At 43.1% G+C, this 17,087-nt stretch overlaps 1 protein-coding gene and 1 pseudogene across 1 annotated transcript; both read left to right on the forward strand.

Annotated features, from left to right (window-relative positions):
- Positions 1–82: 82 nt before the first annotated feature.
- On the forward strand, positions 83–6,476 carry HINT1 (histidine triad nucleotide binding protein 1). The gene is made up of 3 exons (XM_024742004.1): positions 83–299; positions 2,744–2,848; positions 4,828–6,476. The coding sequence occupies exons 1-3, from the start codon at positions 189–191 to the stop codon at positions 4,990–4,992; spliced, it is 381 nt and encodes a 126-aa protein (XP_024597772.1). The 5' UTR covers positions 83–188; the 3' UTR covers positions 4,993–6,476.
- Positions 6,477–15,724: 9,248 nt separating this feature from the next.
- Positions 15,725–16,545, forward strand: LOC112397723 (phosphatidylinositol transfer protein alpha isoform pseudogene; annotated as a pseudogene).
- The last annotated feature ends 542 nt before the right edge of the window (positions 16,546–17,087 follow it).

Here is a 17,087-nt window from a genome sequence, read left to right on the forward strand (position 1 = left end):
TAGAGCTGCCGCGCGCTCCCGCAGCAGCCCAGCGCACGTCGCCAGTGCGCACGCGCACGAACTGCCGGGGCAAGACAGCAGCGGTCCCCTAGCGGGCTTGGCCGCCAGCTCCCGCCCTCTGCCAGCTCCCACGGCTCCTCCCTCCTCCCGACCTTCTCCCCGGCCAGCCGCGCGGGAGGGAGGCCGAGATGGCAGATGAGATCGCTAAGGCTCAGGCCGCTCGGCCTGGTGGCGACACGATCTTCGGGAAGATCATTCGCAAGGAAATCCCAGCCAAAATCATTTATGAGGATGACCAGGTAGGCACCGGGCGCCGCCTCGCTCGTGGGCTGAGGCGGGGCAGCCGCCTGTGGACACGCGGGTTTCCCGTAGTGGGAAGGGAAGGGAAGAGTCGGGGTGGGGGTGCGCCGCGGAGAAGGGAAGGCAGCGGGCCGCCTCGCGCGGCCTCTGCCTCGGGCCCACAGCCAGCGGGCTGGGCCGCGGCCGCTCCGAGGCGGCCGGCCGGCGCGTGCCTGCGCTCCGGTTACGCGTTATCAGCCCGGAGCGCTGGCCAGGCCGCCGGGCGCCCGCGGGCCCGCGCTGCGGGGTCTGGGTGCTTGTTGTGGGCGCGCCAGGTCCTCGGCATGAGCGCTCGCCTGCTCCCCGACTGCCTCGGACCTCTCCTGTGTCAGGAATCTGACAATCTCGCCCGCGCTCTGCCTGACAGGCAGAAACCCGATCGCACCCTGACTCGGGCCCAATCTCCGCGATCTCCCGCGCGCAGCCGGCCTGCCCGGGAGCTCCCGGGCGCCTCTCCCCGCCGCCTTGCGCTAGAGGGCCGGGGGCGAATGGCCTGGGGGCGGCACAGACGCGCTGGGCCTGGGCGAGGGCCGCTAGCCAACGCCACCCGGACCCACCCCCGCCGCCCATTCTCGGGCCTAGGACTCCTGAGATGAGAGTGGGCCTGCATCTGGGATTTGCTTTCCTTTGGCCCCTCCCGGGAAGAATGGTTCCTTTTATATTTTCAGGAAGCAATTTTATGCCAAGGGATTAAGAATGTCGTTTTTGTTGACTTCACTCTAGATGAAACTGTTTTAGAAAGGCCGAGTTCATTTGACTTCGAGACATCTTGTATAAAATATTTAGTGGGAGGTTATATTTATGGATCTCACATAAAGCTGGACAGGATGGCTGATTTAGATACAAGGTTTGTGCACTATAATAAATTAGCTTTATGAAATATGGAATATAAGGAAAGATTTTATGCTACCAGTAGCGTTCTTAGATTCAGAACACCTCCCTCGAGGTGAATTTATTTAAATATCTTTATTTGTCCGTTAGGGGAGTTCTTTTGTTGTAAGTAATGTGTATTTCTTTAAAAATATTTTAAGTTTCTTTTAATAAATGATCGTTGAAATACTGACTTTTGAGCCATCAAAGTTCCAAGGTGTAACAGCATGAAGCAATCTAAATGATACAGCATTTTTGTACAGAGTACCAAGTAGAATAACTCCTGAGGCAGTTAAGCTGGGATAGGTTCTATTAAACAGCTTCCACCTTCAGTAGAGAACAAGAGATTCAAAACCATTCAAGTGGTATGTAATTTGTCTAAATGTTACTTATGCTCTTCATTTCTACAAAAGAGAATAGATATATTTATTAAGTAATTGAGTAAAGTTGGAAGAAATCAGTGTTGGTCAAATATCAGCAAATTTCTCATTACAAAAGTGATCACCACCATAAAGGAAAAAACCAAATTGCACAACCAGGACTCCTGACCTAGGGAAGGTGGGGACGTGAATCAAAAGATTTCCTTTAAGTGGCGCTGGGAAAGTTGGATAGCTGCAAATAAATCAATTAAGTTAGAACACACCCTCACACCATGCACAAAAATAAACTCAAAATGGCTTAAATGGCTTATGTTTAAAGACTTAAACATAAGACATGACACCATAAAACTCATAGAAGAGAACACAGGCAAAACATTCTCTGACATAAATTGTACCAATGTTTTCTTAGGTCAGTCTCCCAAGGCAATAGAAATAAAAGCAAAAATAAACAAATGGGACCTAATCAAACTTACAGGCTTCAGGCTTTTGCACAGCAAAGGAAACCATAAAAAAAGAAAACCGAAAAGACAACCTACGGAATGGGAGAAAATATTTGCAAATGATAGACCCACAGGGCTTAATTTCCAAAATATACAAACAGCTCATACAACTCAACAACAAACAACCCAATGGAAAAATGGTCAGAAGAGACATTTCTCCAAAGAAGACATACAGATGGCCACAGGCACATGAAAAGATGCTCAACATCACTAATTATTAGAGAAATGCAAATCGAAACTACAATGAGGTACCACCTCACAACAGTCAGAATGGCCATCATCAAAAAGTCTACAAAAAAATGCTGGAGAGGGTGTGGAGAAAAGGGAACCTCCAACACTGTTGGTGGGAATGTAAATTGGTGCAGCCACTATGGAGAACAGTATGAACGTTCCTCAGAAAACTAAAAATAGAGTTACCATATGATCCAGCAATCTCACTCCTGGGCATATACCCGGACAAAACTATAATTCAAAAAGATACCATTAGACTGTAAGTTCCATGAAAAGGACCAGAGGACCACATGTGTTGTGTCCAATTCTGATTTCCTAGCATTTATTACAGTGTTTCCCATGGGGTTAGTGTGAAAGAATGATAAGTTTAGGCTGTAAGATTATATACGAAAACCTTGATTTCCCCTCCCCCCCTTATTCCAGTGTCTTGCTTTCCATGACGTTTCCCCTCAAGCACCAACACATTTTCTGGTGATACCCAAGAAACATATATCCCAGATTTCTGCAGCAGAAGATGACGATGAAAGTGTAAGTACATTTACTAACATGATTAATTTTCTTGCTTTTTAAATTGGGAGACTAAATTTTCACTTTAAAGTGATATCACATTTTCATTTTCCTGAGGGCATTACTGAGGAAAATCAGAAAATCATCAGGGGTTCAATGCAATGTATAAGTAATTTGATTTTTTAATGAGATATAATTGGCATATAACATATTAGATTTAAGTATATAACAAAATGATTTGATATATGTATGTACTACAAAATGATCACAGTGGGACTTCCCTGGTGGTCCAGTGGGTAAGACTCTGCGCTCCCAATGCAGGGGGCCTGGGTTCAATCCCCAGTCAGGGAAGTAGATCCCACATGCCTCAACGAAGATCCCGAGTGCTGCAACCAAGACCTGGCGTAGCCAAATAAATAAATTTTTTATTTTCAAAAAGAAAATGATCACAGTAAGCCTTGTTTACATCTATCACCACAAATTCTTCTTTTTTCTTTTTTTTTTTTTTGGATTTTAATTCCTTTATTCAAATGATCTCTGGGCTTAAGTTTACAAAACAAATTTCATCTTTAGACTTTCATTTCTCCCTGAGAATTTGATAAAGAGAAAAGATGTATATTCATATTAGATGTAGTTCCATATTTTTAGAGTTTTTATTATTAGAGAACCTTACTATTTTCATTCAGTCTTATGCAGAACCTCTGATATACTATGTTGAGCAATGTAATTGGACATAGTTTGGCATGGAAAATAGGAAATTAATTTTCAGCCTTTGAAATGGAGTATCTTTAGTGTTGACTGATTAGTGTATTTTCTTACCCATTTCCTAGCCTTCTGTGGTCAAAACTACACTCCCACCAACAATCCCAGAATGATGCCCAAAAGAAGTCATCACCACAAATTTTTAAACAAAAAAGGGTTCTAAGCAAGGATTAAGTTGGTGAGACTAATTTTTCCTTAAGTAAGAAATAGTGTTATCGTACAGGAGAGGGTTCATTGGCTTTTCTGTTAATGCCGTTAAAGAAAAATAATTATTTGATTTTGCTAGGAGCTACTGGCCTCAATTAAAATTTTTCCTGGTGCTCTTTGTAGTAGATTATATAATTGTTCATAAATACTATTTTATTTAGGGGTACATTATATTTCTGAGCTCACTGATGTTGGGCCTGGTCGTATGACTTAACTTGGCCAATGAGTACAAACAGAAGTGATACATGTCTTTTGAATAGAAACTTTAAGAGCTAGCACCCGGTTTGCCATGTTCTCTCTTGCCTCTGCCACTGTTATCATACAGAGACTGTTCCATCAGCATGGGTTTCAAAGTGAAAGAGATGTAGAATATAGAGCCTGGTCAACTTGTGATGAAGATGTAGTAAACACAAGAAATGTATGTTCGTTGTAAACCAGATTTGGAGGTGGTTTGTTACCACAGCATAACCAATTCTATCCCAACTGATACACTCCCCCGTAACAAGCAAGCAAGGTATCGTGCCTTATTAAGAAAACTTAAATACCACTTGGAATATGATTTAAAAAAAATTTTTTTTTTCGCGGTATGCAGGCCTCTCACTGTTGTGGCCTCTCCCGTTGCGGAGCACAGGCTCCAGACGGCCATGGCTTACGGGCCCAGCCGCTCTGTGGCATGTGGGATCTTCCCGGACCGGGGCACGAACCCGTTTCCCCCGCATCGGCAGGCAGACTCTCAACAACTGCACCACAGGGAAGCCCTAAAAATTGTTTTAATTTAGCAGATTTTTGTCTCTAATATGTTTATTGAAATTAGTAATTACCTAATACTAATTTCAATACCTAATCTTACTGGGTTTTTAATTGTAGATTATATTATTTTAGGATTAAAAGTGTTTCCAAATATTTGCCCAAAGTCTGTTTCAGTTTGGCAGTCTTTTAATTTAATATTTCAACTTGGTAGTTTGTTACATGATGACAAAAAGTTGTAAATTACCATTGCTTAAGAAACTTTTTTTTTTTTTTTTTTCCCGCTTCTTGGACATTTAATGATTGTTGGCAAGAAATGTGCTGCTGATCTGGGCCTGAAGAAGGGTTATCGAATGGTGGTGAATGAAGGTTCAGATGGGGGACAGTCTGTCTATCATGTTCATCTCCATGTTCTTGGAGGTCGGCAGATGAATTGGCCTCCTGGTTAAGTGTATTGTAGGGATCATTTTCCCTTCTCTATGCAGTGATCAGGTCTGCAAGTTCCAATATGCAAAACAATACTTTTTTTTGCGTGTGTATGGAGAGATTGCAGAAATAATTTTAAAAACCCGTACATAATAAAAGACATTGTTGCATGGTCTGAATTCTGTATTTGACTTATTTTAAAAACATATTTGTTGGAATGTTTGAAGGTGGAGTTCATAATTTGGGAGGTTTTTGTTTTTTCTCCCCACGGAGGACTCAGCATATGTACATGGCTATAATGGTGTGACTGATCTTTGAAGACAAATGTAAAAATTTCATAAAATTAGCTTTAGCTTTGAAATATCCTTTTAGGGTAAAATATTAGTCCAGGAGAAGATTTTCTAATCCAATTCTCTTATTTTCTAAGAACAAAGGAGTATGTGATGTGATTGATCCAGAAAATGACAGTTGTGGGTCTAGCAAAAATGCTTTTTGTCCAGCTCACGTGTTTCTCCTGGACTGCTGGGCTAGTGTGGAAGGGATGAAAGTAGATTTGTCACAGAATCTTTGATGACCATGTGAAGCCATACTATGATGTTTCCTTGTTACCTAATGCTATTTATTATAAAGACTTGAAAATATATTATTTAGAATTAACTCTCCAAATTGAAAACTCATTGTTGTGAATGTGTATGTGCACACTAGCAAAAATTTTTAAGTTATGCATGACTCTGGCTGTGTAGAGTTGGGGGGAAATCTCAGGGTTTGAGCTCTTATGTAGGCTGACAACAAAACTTTGTTTTTTGGTCTTGCCATGCACCCTAGCCTTTCTAAGTTTGTGCAGGGCAAACAGGTTTGCTTCTTTGCTTTCCTTCATGTAGGTACTTTCCAGCTTCTAAAATTTATTTAATACTTCTTGCCTGCTTTGTCTCTTCTCTCATTCTCTTTGTGTTTATGGGTTCCTTCCATGTTTAATCCCTAAGGCCATTTTAGTAGATTTTGACACATTTTATTGCAAATTGTTTTTCTTCTAAACTTTTAATTTTATTAGTGACTTAAAACATTTAGGGGGGGTGGATTAGGGAAATTGGCTGTATTTGTCTTACAAGTGAGTTTTTTCCAACTGTCATTTTTTTACTTTGTTTATGGTGTTTAAAATATTTATATAGTTAATGTATCCATTTTTAATTTAGTTCATATTTTTATATAGTTAATGTACCAATTTTTAATTTAGTTCATATTTTTAAGAACCTTTCCCACCCTAGGAGGATTTATAAAAGAAATTATTCCCCTAATACTTTATGGCTTTACGTATTTCTATGACTTTTTTATGATGGAAGTTCTGGGGCGGGGGATGAGTTTTGGAGGGATTTGTGCCACTGTAAAAAATGTAATAATGAGAGAAGCATTTGTACTATATATAAGAGGGTTGAGTCTAGTTTCCTTAGGCATATTAACTTTTGATTTCGTCAAACTAGTGCTAATAAATCAGGTAGATAACCGCTAAGTTGTCTTGCTGATTGTGTCCGACCTTTCTGCCTAAAATCGTTCTGAGACTCAATTTTCAGTGTGTGCGGGAGGGGGGTGGGGTGGGGGGGTGAGTATCCCACACAGCATCCGCTAATTCTCCAGATACCAGCTGGGCGTCCTACAGTTCAATTCAATTCTGACACTACCCAGAGATAACATCAGATTCCACAGGTTAAGGGTTCAGTCCTACACAACTGCCATCCCCCTATCCCTCCAACTTCAGATGCCATTCACAAGCTCGGGTTGTTACCTGTACTTCTGACCAGCTGGCTGTAAATCACACATTCTCAAGACTCTTCCTTGACTTCAATTAATTTGCTAGAGTGGCTCACAGGGCTCAAACATTTTACTTACTAGATCAGTGGTTTAATAGAAAAAGATATAATTCAGAAGCAGCCAGATAAGAGATACATAGCACAAAGTATGGGGAAGGGCCAGGAGCTTCCATGCTTTCTTTCAGTGCACCACTCTCCCCAAATCACGTATTCACCAACGTGGAATCTCTGAAAAATGTTCTTTTGGGTTTTATGGAGGCTTCACTGCATAGGCACGATTGATTAAATCATTGGCCATTGGAAATGAATTCAACTTCCAGCCCTTTTCCCCCTCCCTGAGGTTGCTGGGTGGGACTGAAAGTTCCAATCAAGGGGTTGATTCCCTTAGGTTACCTAAGGGTGGTCCAAAAGTCACCTCATTAACATAACAAAAGATACATTTATCCCTCTTTATCACTTAGGATAATTACAAGGGTTTTAGGAGCTCTGTGCCGGAAAGGGAGATGAAGACCAAATACATATTTCTTACCATAAATCACAGTATCAAACTGCCTGAAACAGACTTGTGTCAGATATTCACCAAACCTCAGGTGGTAGCCAATTTACAAGATAGCCCACAGACATCCTCTCCTAGCATCCACACCCTTGTGTAGTGGGTCACAAAGGGCTTGTGGCTTATATACCTTGTTCTCTTGGATTGCTCACTTTGGGGGAAGCCAGCTTCTATGGCCAAGGACACGCAGGCAGCCCAGTGGGAAAGCCTATGTTGGGAGGAACTGAGGCCTCCTGCCAGCAGCCAGAGTTAGCATGTCAGCTATGAATAAACCACCCTGGAAGTAGATCCTCCAGCTCCAGTCAAGCCTTCAGATGACCGCAACCTCATGAGAGGCTCCAAGGCAGAACCACCTGACTAATCTCCCAAATCCCTACCCCACAGAAATTAAGAGATAACAAAGGATTGTTTTAAGCCACTAAGTTTGGGGATAATGTGTTACATAGCAATAGATAACAAACATCCTCTTTTCCTTAGCATATAGCTAAGTTACATTTCCCTGCATCCCTTCAGCTATGTGGGGGCATGTGCCTATAGTCTGGTCAGTGAGATGTGTGAGGAACTGATGTATGCCATTTCAAGCCCCAGAAAAATCTCCCATGCTATTTATCCCCCATGCTTTCTCTTTTCCTTTGTCTTGGCAAAATGCAGAAAGGATCCAGCAGAGGACAATGAGCTGTTTGATGGAAGGAGCTTGAATCCCTGAATGAATGGGGCAGAGTCCTCATTATTCCTGACCCACATCAGAATTTGTTAAGCTGAAACAGGAGGGGAGGGGGCAGGGCACAACTTTTAAAAGAATGACATAGCCCGAGGACACAACATAAACTGATTAGAACCAACAGGTCCAAGAAGGCGGACAAGTTCACTAGACCTTAAGCCTCAGGATACACTCATTGTAACACATCAGCAAGCTAAATGACACACTCACAGGTGCCATGACAGTTCCAAGGCTGACCATAAAGGTCAAAAAGTAGGTGCTGGCCTAATTTTTGGAATCCCCACCCCTTCTCCAAAATAGCTGGAATATTCCTCCCACTCATTAGCCTATGAAATTACCCACCCCTATAAAAACTGACAACCCCATACCCTGAGGGCCACTCTTGCCTTCTGAGATGGCCCACGCTCTGTCTGTGGAGTGTGTTTCTAAGTAAATCCACTTCTTACCTATCACTTTGTCTCTCACTGAATTCTTTCTGTGACAAGACAACAAGAATCCAAGCTTCGGGCTTCCCTGGTGGCGCAGTGGATAAGAATCTGCCTGCCAATGCAGGGAAAACAGGTTCAATTTCTGGTCCAGGAAGATCCCACATGCTGCGGAGCAACTAAGCCCATGCGCCATAATGACTGAGTCTGTACTCTAGAGCCCGCGAGCCACAACTACTGAAGCCCACGTGCCTAGAGCCCGTGCTCCTCAACATGAGAAGCCACCGCAATGAGAAGCCCACGCACCACAACGAAGAGTAGCCCCTGCTCGCCGCAACTAGAGAAAGCCTGTGCGCAGCAATGAAGACCCAACACAGCCCAAAATAAATAAATTTTAAAAAAAGAACCCGAGCTTCATTAAGTCCTGAGACCAGGTGTGTGATCTCAGTTCAAAAACCCTGGGTTTGAGTCCCAATCCGGTTTTTGCCTGGGTTTGAGTACCGGCCCATGGGCTCAAGTCTCAATCTGGGTTTTTGCTGGGTTCAAGTCCCAATCTGAGTTACACGGTTTCAAATCCACTGAGATTTCAGGGGCTGGCTGCTGGCAGGAGGCCTCAGCAGCTAGGAATATTTACCATAATTAATACAAGGTCCATTCAGGAGTGGTGGAACTTACTTGTCTGCATAAGGTGGCTTGGGCTTTTAACAATCATAGCAGCCTATTTGATTGTTCTGCCCTTTGAATTACCTAGGAGGGTGAGACTGACAGGGTAAGCAGGGTTAGAACTTGGAGTTAACAGTTGGGCTCATAAGCAGAGTGTAAGCCAGTTTCTGTAGCACAGCTTGATTGAACTGAACTGAGAGGGAGGCTAAATGGGAACTGACTCCTACCTTTAACATTAAATGTTGTAAGTTTAGACCAAAAGTGATAGATTCAGACCATTCAAGGGTTTTAATTTATCACTGAGATAATTTGCTTGAGTAAGCTACTAAGAAAAAGTGGCCTTTATCCTTCATTTTTAAAAATGTTATTTTTCTCAATCAATGTGATACACCGCATTAACAAATTAAGGAATGAAAACCATATGATCATTTCAATAGATGCAGAAAAAGCTTTTGACAAAATTCAACACCCATTTATGATAAAAACTCTCCAGAAAATGGGCATAGAGGGAACCTACCTTAACATAATAAAGGCCATATATGACAAACCCACAGAAAGCATCATACTCAATAGTGAAAAACTGAAAGCACTTCCACTAAGATCAGGAACAAGACAAGGATGTTCACTCTCGCCACTCTTATCCAACAGAGTTTTGGAAGTCCTAGCCACAGCAATCAGAGAAGAAAAAGAAATAAAAGGAATACAAATTGGAAAAGAAGAAGTAAAACTGTCACTATTTGCCAATGACATGATACTATACATAGAAAATCCTAAAAATGCTACCAGAAAACTACTAGAGCTAATCAATGCATTTGGTAAAGTTGCAGGATACAAAATTAATGCACAGAAATCTCTGGCATTCCTATACACCAACAACAAAAAATCAGAAAGAGAACTTAAGGAAACACTCCCATTGACTACTGCAACAAAAAGAATAAAATACCCAGGAATAAACCTGCCTAAGGAGGAGAAAGACTGTACTCAGAAAACTATAAAACACTGATGAAAGAAATCAAAGATGACATAAACAGATGGAGAAATATACTATGTTCTTGGATTGGTAGAATCAATATTGTGAAAATGACTATACAAACCAAAGCAATCTACAGATTCAATGCAATCCCTATCAAACTACCCATGGCATTCTTCACAGAATTAGAACAAAAAATCTTACAATTCATATGGAAACACAAAAGACCCCAAATAGCCAAAGCAATCTTGAGAAAGAAAAACAGAGTTGGAGGAATCAGGCTCCCTGACTTCAAACTATACCATAAAGCTACACTAATCAAGACACTATGGTACTGGCACAAAAACAGAAATATAGAGCAATGGTACAGGATAGAATGCCCAGAGATAAACCCATGCACATATGGGCACCTAATTTATGACATAGGAGGCAAGAAAATACAATGGAGAAAAGACAGCCTCTTCAATAAGTGCTGCTGGGAAAACTGGACAGCTACATGTAAAAGAATGAAATTAGAACACTCCCTAACACCATGCACAAAAATAAACTCCAAATGGATTAAGGACTTAAATGTATGACCAGACACTATAAAACTTTCAGAGGAAAACTAGGAAAAACACTCTTTGACATAAATCACAGCAAGATCTTTATTGACCTACCTCCTAGAGTAAAAGAAATAAAAACAAAAATAAACAAATGGGACTTAATTAAACTTAAAAGCTTTTGCACAGCAAAGGAAACCCTAAACAAGACAAAAAAGACAACCCTCAGAATGGGAGAAAATATTTGCAAATGAAACAACAGACAAAGGATTAATCTCCCAAATATACAAACAGCTCATGTAGCTCAATATCAGACAAACAAATAATCCAGTTAAAAAATGGGTGGAAAACCTAAATAGACATTTCACCAAGGAAGACATGAAGATGGCCAAGAGGCACATGAAAAGATGCTCAACATCACTAATTATTAGAGAAATGCAAATCAAAACTACAATGAGGGGCTTCCCTGGTGGCGCAGTGGTTGAGAGTCCGCCTGCCGATGCAGGGGACACGGGTTCGTGCCCCGGTCCAGGAAGATCCCACATGCCGCGGAGCAGCTGGGCCCGTGAGCCATGGCCGCTGAGCCTGCGCATCCGGAGCCTGTGCTCCGCAACAGGAGAGGCCACAACAGTGAGAGGCCTGTGTACCACAAAAAAAAAAAAGAAAAAAAAACCTACAAACAACAAATGCTAGAGAGGGTGTGGAGAAAAGGGAACCCTCCTACACTGTTGGTGGGAATGTAAATTAATACCGTCACTATGGAGAACAGTATGGAGGTTCCTTAAAAAACTAAAAATAGAACTACCATATGACCCAGCAATCGCACTACTGGGCATATACCCTGAGAAAGCCATAATTCAAAAAGAGTCATGTACCACAATGTTCATTGCAGCACTATTCACAACAGCCAGGACATGGAAGTAACCTAAGTGTCCATCAACAGAGGAGTGGATAAAGAAGATGTGGTACATATATAAAATGGAATATTACTTGGCCATAAATAAAAGAACAAAATAATGCCATTTGCAGCAACATGGATGGACCTAGGGATTGTCATACTGAGTGAAGTAAGTCATGGATGGATCTAGAGATTGTCATACTGAGTGAAATAAGTCAGAGAAAGACAAATATCATATGACATTGCTTATATGTGGAATATAAAAAAAGGCTACAAATGAACTTATCTATAAAACAAAAATAGAGTTACAGATGTAAAAAATAAACTTATGGTTACTGGGGGGTAAGGAGGGGGAGGGATAAATTGGAAGATTGGGATCGACACATACACACTACTATATATAGAATAGATAACTAATAAGGACCTACTGTATAGCACGGGGAACTCTACCCAATGCTCTGTAATGGCCTATATGGGAAAAGAAGCTAAAAAAGAGGGGATATATGTATATGTATAACTGATTCACTTTGCTGAAAGTAACACATTGTAAATCAATTATACTCCAATAAAAATTAAAAGAAAATAGTAGTGGGTGCAATTTTAATTCCAGGTAAAGCTCCTTTTTTTAAAAAAATTATTTTATTTATTTTTTTATACAGCAGGTTCTTATTAGTCATCAATATTATCCCCATCAGTGTATACATGTCAAAGCTCCTTTCTTGGGCTTCCCTGGTGGCACAGTGGTTGAGAGTCAGCCTGCCGATGCAGGGGATGTGGGTTTGTGCCCCGGTCCGGGAGGATCCCGCGTGCTGCGGAGCAGCTGGGCCCATGTGCCATGGCTGCTGAGCCTGCGCATCCAGAGCCTGTGCTCCGCAACGGGAGAGACCACAACAGTGAGAGAAACATATCTTTTCTACTCATATTATGACTTACAAAATAATAAGTGACTAAAATTTTATAATTATGGCATCAATTCTAGTTAAAAAGAACAAAAAGTGGGGAGAGTGGCCCAGATGGCAGAGTAGGAAGACCCTGAGCTCACCTCCTCCCACAGGCACACCAAAATGATAGCTATTTACAGAGCAATTATTGATGAGAAAGACCTGGAGACTAGCAGAAAAGATCTTCTGCAACTAAAGATATAAAGAAAGAACCACAGTGAAATGGGTAGGAGGGGCAGAAATGCTGTATAGTCAAAACTCATACTCTTGGGTGGGCGACCCACAAATGGGAGCATAATTACAATTGCAGAGGTTCTCCCCAAGGAGTGAGAGGTCCACCCCACATTGGGCTCCCCAGCTTCGGGCCTGGGGGTCTTTCACCAGGAAGATAAGCCCCCAGAACGTTTGGCTTTGAAAGCCAGTGGTGCTTACTTTTGGAAGAGCCAAAGGGCTGTAGGAAATAGAGAGTCCACTCTTTAAGGGTACACACAAAATCTCACACGCTCCAAGATTCAGAGCAGAAGCAGTAATTTGAAAGTTGCCTGGGTCAGACCCACCTGCTGATCTTGGAGAGCCTCCCAGAGAGACAGGAAGCAACTGGAGCTCACTATGGGGACACACACACTGGTAGCAGCCATTATGGGGAATGTGTTCTACCACGAGGACACTGGTGCTGACAAGTGCCATTTTTTTTATTTTTGCAGTACGCGGGCCTCTCACTGTTGTGGCCTCTCCTGTTGCGGAGCACAGGCTCCGGACGCGCAGCCTCAGCGGCCACGGCTCACGGGCCTAGCCGCTGCGTGGCATGTGGGATCTTCCCGGACCGGGGTACGAACCCACGTCCCCTGCATCGGCAGGCACTCTCAACCACTGCACCAGCAAGGAAGCCCACAAGTGCCATTTTTGAGTCCTCCTAGCGTATTAGTGCTGGGACCCAGCCCTGATCCTCAGCATGTTGGCACAAGTACTGGGATGCCTGAGGCCAAGCAGTTAGCCAGGCAGGGGCACAGCCTCACCCACTAGCAGATTGGCTGCCTTAGGAACCCCTAAGCCCCCAGCTGCCCTGGTACCTGACCCTGCCCACCAGAGGGCCCAGGATCTGGTCCCACCCATCAGTGCACCAGAACTAGCCTCGGAGCCCCAAGGCCCAACAGCTAGTTGTTGAGACCTGGCTTTGCTCAGCAGTGGGCATAACACCAACTCTGGTACACCCAGGGCCTTGCAGCCAGAGACCTTAGGACCCAACTCTACACACCAGTGGGCAGGCAATAGCTCCAGGACAGCCTGGGCCCAGACTCCAACTGCTAGAGGGTTGGCACCAACCCTGGGACCCCCCAGGACCCTGCAGCCAGAGACCCCAGAACCTAGCCCTGGCCACTAACAGGCTATCAGCCCCAGGACCACTAAAGTACGACAATTTGCCATGTTAGAACCCAGCCTACCCACCAACAGGCCAGCACCAGCTTCATGACCCCCAAGGCCCTATAGCCAGAGGCCTCAGGACCCAGCCCTACCCACCAGTGGGTAGACATGAGCCCCAGGACAACTGCAGTCCTGCATCTTGCTGTGTCAGGACACAGCCTACCTACAAGCACCCAGCACCAGCCCTGAGACCCTTGGGCCCTGGCCTTATCCACCAGCAGGACAACTCTGGGAAACCCTGGGCCCCTGAACCAGCTGCTCAAGATCTGGCCCCACAGACCAGTGGCTGACACCAGCTCTGGTCCCCCAGGGCTCTGCAGCCAGAAACCCTGGGAACTGGCTCCACCCACCAGTGGGCCAGCAGCAGCCTTGGGACCCCAAGGGCCCTGGCCCTGCCCTCCAGCAGGTTTACACCACCAGCTCTGAGACACCTTGGACCCCTCAGCCAGCCACCCTTGAGATTGAGCCCCATTCATCAGTGGGCCATTGCCAGCTTTGGGACACCCAGGACCCTGCAGCCAGCCATGTCAGGAACCTGTCCTGCCTACCAGCAGGTGGACACTAGATCCAGGATCCCCAGCTGCACAGCCACCCACTTTAAAGTGATGAAAGGAAAAACCTCCAATCAGGAATACTCTACCCAGCAAGGCTTTCATTCAGATTTGATGGAGAGATCAAAAGTTTTACAGACAAGCAAAAACTAAAAGAGTTCAGCACCACCCAGCCAGCTTTACAAGAAATGTTAAAGGGAACTCTCTAAGCAAAAAAAACAAAACAAAACAAAACAAAAAACCAGGTCACAACTAGAACATGAAAATTACAGAGGAAAAATCTCATCGATAAAAGCAAATATACAATAGAGATAGTAAATCAACCATGTATAAAGCTAGTAGGAAGGTCAAAAGACAGAAGTAGTAAAATCATCTATATTCTCAATAAGTAGTCAAGGGGTACACAAAATAAAAAGATGCAAAATAGGATGTCAAAAACAGTAAAGGTGGGGAGAGTAAAAATGCAGGGTTGTTAAAAGGTGTTCAGACTTAAGAGATCAGCAACTTAAAATAATTATACACTCACATATATTTCTATATATAAACCTTATGGTAAGTACAAACTAAAAATCTATATAGATACACAAAAAAGAAAGGATTCCAAACATAACACTATAAATAGTCATCAAATCACAAGGGAAGAGAACAAAAGAAGAAAGGAACAAAAAAGAAGTATAAAAATAACCCCCAAACAATTAACAGAGTGGCAGTAAGTACAAAGCTATCAACAATTACTTTAAATGTAAAGGAACTAAGTGCTCCAATCAAAAGATACAGAGTGGTTGAATGATACAAAAACAAGGCCCATATATAAGCTCCTTACAAGAGACTCATTTCAGATCTAAAGACATACACAGACTGGAAGTGAGAGATTGCGAAAAGGCTTTCCAGGTAAATGGAAATGAAAAGAAAGCTGGGGTAGTGATATTTGTATCAGACAAAATAGACTTAAAGTCTATTTTAAAGAGACTGTGACAAGAGACAAAGAAGGATACCACATAATGATCAAGTGTCAGTCCAAGAAGAAGATATAATAATTGTAGGCAGAACTGGAGCTCTGGGCAGCACCAACAGTGACATAGGAGACAGCGAGGCTGTGATGGCAGAAGCCAACCAGTGATTGCAGCAAGAGTGGCAGGGACAGAGCAGACCACAAGGAAGGTGCACAGGCAGCCAGACTGGGCCAGGCCATGGGGAGAGTGGCCATTGGGAAGCAGGCAGGAGGCTGGGTGGGCAGTGGGCAGCTGCCTAGCCATGAAGCAACATGGTGCTGCTCAAGGAGTATCAAGTCATCTTACCTGTGGCTGTGGAAGAGTATCAAGTGGGGTAGCTGTATTCTGTGGCTGAGGTCAACAAAAATGAAACTGGTGGTGGTAAAGGCATAGAGGTCCTGGTGAATGAGCCCTATGAGAAGGACAGTGAGAAAGGCCAGTAAACACACAATATCTACCACTTACAGAGCAAAGTGCCCATGTTTGTTCAAATGCTGGCCCCAGAGGGAGCCATGAATATACATGAAAAAGCATGGAATGCCTACCCTCCTACCCTTATTGCTGAACTGTTATTACAAATGAGTACATGAAAGAAGACTTTCTTATTAAAATTGAAACCTGGCACAAACCATATCTTGGCACCCAGGAGAATGTGCATAAACTGGAACCTGAGGCATGAAAACATGTGGAAGCCATATATATAGACACTGCAGATCAAAACCAAGTATTTAGAAAGGATTTCAAGGTAGAGGAAGACCCAGCAAAATTTAAACCTATCAAAACAGGCTGAGAACCCTTGAGCCCCAACTGGAAGCAAGAACTTGTAAATCAGAAAGACTACCCATACATTCATACATACAAAATGGTTACTGTCAAGTTCAAGTGGTGGGGCCTGCAGAACAAAGTGGAAAACTTTATACATAAGTAAGAGAGGTGTCTGTTTACAAACTTCCACAGGCAGCTGTTCTGTTGGCTCAATAAGTGGGTTGACCTGACTATGGATAGCATTCAAAGGATGGAAGAAGAGATGAAGAGATAGCTGGATGAGACAAGGCAAAAGGACCCAGTGAAAGGAATGATGGCAGATGACTAAAGCCACCCCTCCTCCTTCTGCACTTTTTGCAAGACAGTGGTCAAAAGGAAGGCCCAGCAGCTCCACCCTCCCAAGTGACAGGTCATCTTCAGACATAGCCTTTCTGTGCCCATTCTTCAGACAACTTTTTATCCCTTACTGTAGCTAATTCTAGATGCCCTTTAATACTGTGAACAAATAGACCATCTGGTATTATGAAGTCCATGTGTGCGGGAGCCTGTTCCTCTGAGATGTGTGGTGTGTAGGTTGCTGTATTTACAGCTCCTCGCTCTCCAACCATTGTGTTCTCAACCTATTTCTGTGTGCCCTCCCCCACTTTATTTCCAAGTGACAATTTTAGTCTTTCAAAAACAAATCGTAAATATATACACACCCAACATCGGAGCACTTAAATACATAATGCAAATATTAACAGACATAAAGGGAGAAATTGACAGTAACACAATAATAGTAGGAGACTTTAACACCCCACTTACATGAATGGGCAAATCATCTAGACAGAAAATCAATAAGGAAATACTGTCCTTAAATGACATATTAGA

This window comes from Neophocaena asiaeorientalis, unplaced genomic scaffold, assembly GCF_003031525.2.
Source record: "Neophocaena asiaeorientalis asiaeorientalis breed wild unplaced genomic scaffold, Neophocaena_asiaeorientalis_V1.1 scaffold387, whole genome shotgun sequence".
In the NCBI taxonomy this organism is placed as follows: domain Eukaryota; kingdom Metazoa; phylum Chordata; class Mammalia; order Artiodactyla; family Phocoenidae; genus Neophocaena; species Neophocaena asiaeorientalis.